Source organism: Arachis ipaensis, chromosome B10 (genome assembly GCF_059453495.1).
Source record: "Arachis ipaensis isolate K30076 ecotype BB chromosome B10, ASM5945349v1, whole genome shotgun sequence".
Classification (NCBI taxonomy): Eukaryota; Viridiplantae; Streptophyta; class Magnoliopsida; order Fabales; family Fabaceae; genus Arachis; species Arachis ipaensis.
Genome location: NC_142435.1, coordinates 113,338,649 through 113,340,469, shown reverse-complemented (window position 1 = coordinate 113,340,469; position 1,821 = coordinate 113,338,649). Strand labels below are relative to the sequence as shown.

The 1,821-nt window shown below is 42.8% G+C and overlaps 1 protein-coding gene across 1 annotated transcript; it reads right to left on the bottom strand.

Annotated features, from left to right (window-relative positions):
- Window positions 1-1,023: 1,023 nt before the first annotated feature.
- On the bottom strand, window positions 1,024-1,556 carry LOC148581350 (uncharacterized). Its single transcript, XM_088509533.1, has 3 exons — window positions 1,367-1,556; window positions 1,216-1,295; window positions 1,024-1,104 (listed from the first exon to the last, which is right to left on the bottom strand). The coding sequence occupies exons 1-3, from the start codon at window positions 1,554-1,556 to the stop codon at window positions 1,024-1,026; spliced, it is 351 nt and encodes a 116-aa protein (XP_088365659.1).
- Between the last annotated feature and the right edge of the window lie 265 nt (window positions 1,557-1,821).

Below are 1,821 nucleotides of genomic sequence, written 5' to 3'. Positions count from 1 at the left end.
TAGGCAAAACCAGCTTTAACCCCCATGATAAATTCTAAAACGTTTCAACTGTTCAAAATTATTTTAGTCTTGCAAAATTCAGAATTCAAAGAGTACTTAAAACCTTTCTCAAAATATTTCAAAATGAAACTTGTCAATAGACATTCAGGTTCTTTCAAAGTCATTGAAACTTATTTAATTGAAACCCCCAAGTCAAATTCAAAGGCATAAACCCTTTTCACATTCAAATAGCTTTAAAACACAAGTTTCATCTAAATAACTTTTTTCTGAAAGATATACAATGCCTTTCTTAAGAAGCAAGACTAAATCACAATTTCCTCTTTAATAATTCATTTCAAAAGCATGAATCATTCTTTTCTTGATAATTCAAGTAAAATAGTAGAAGTCTTTAACTCATCATTTTTCCAGACAACATTCAATAAAGACTCAGATTTTATAGAAATTTCGGCAGCACCTCCCCTAAAACTTGGACTTTGCCACCCGGTTCAGGTCCCAACTAAACCGTTTCACAATCCTTTTCAACAGCCCAAATTCTAAAATCAGTCCAAGGCAAGCCAAAATCTAACAGTCATCTCAATTCCATATTTCAAGAAAACCGTTTCAACATCAAATCATTATCAGCCGAATAAACTCATTTCTAAAGCTTTAAAAAAACGGTTCAGTAACAATCATTTATCAAAAACCAGATCATTTAAAGCCAGCCAGGCTGAATTCAAGAGTGGATTCTATTTTTCACATTCTCAATAAAATTAACTCAAATCAATTCTCAACAGGTTAAACTCGATCTCAAAGCTTTAAAAGAATAAACTTGAAAAGTATTTCGTTTCACAAAACCACACAACAATTCAACCAACAGACGTTTATAACCAACCAAGGCAAATCAAGCCATACATAAGGCCGATACAATCACCAAATACACATTCACTCACATCAGTATCCATATGTAATAATTCCAATATATAAAACATAGTTTTTGGAAAGCGCCCCTACCTCAAAACGCAAATCCATAACCCAAACGCCTCATCAAGTCCTTTCCGCCTCAACCCGAACTGACGGCAACCAAAACCTGAGCTCCCAGCCACTTTTGCGATAACCAAAGCAACACTAATCGCAACATATAATAATCAGGACTCAATCCCATGTTACCAAGACTCATATTCATTAACCAACACAACCGAAAACTAACGCGAGACTTTTTGAAACATAATTTCTTACCGGAATAACACGAAGCAGCTGCGATTTCGAACCGGCAGCAGCAACAACTTCGGCGGCGGCCAGAAATTCCGGTGGATCAACTAGAAAAACCGCACAGCATCAAATCCATCTCGAAAACCAAAAAGGTAGAAACCTCAAATGAAACCCTTACCCGCAACTTTTTCGGCGACGGCAGAAGTAGCCAGAACCTCTGGCGGTGGTTCCGGTGGCCTCAGAACTCCGGCAGCGGCGCTATCAGACTCCGATGGTGTTTCAGGGCAGCTCCGGTGGCAGAAAGGTTTTCCGGTGACCATACACAAAAGACCTCCAACCACAGCAGCAACAAGGAGACCGGCGGTCATGGCGGCAGACTCTGATGGCGCGGCAGCAAGGGCGGTGGAACCACCCACGGCGACCGGGATACCCTCAACCACAACCGTGGCAGCAGCAGCGATGGAAGGGCAGCGTTGCTCCCTCGCGACTCATCCCTTTCCCTCTTCTCTGTTCGCAGCTTCAACGGCGGCGGCAAGGGACGGGTTCGACGGCGGCGACGAGACGGGCTGGTCGGCGACGAGAAGGACGGCGGCCCCATGCTCGGCGATGGTGGCAGGCGGCGATGGCTTCCCT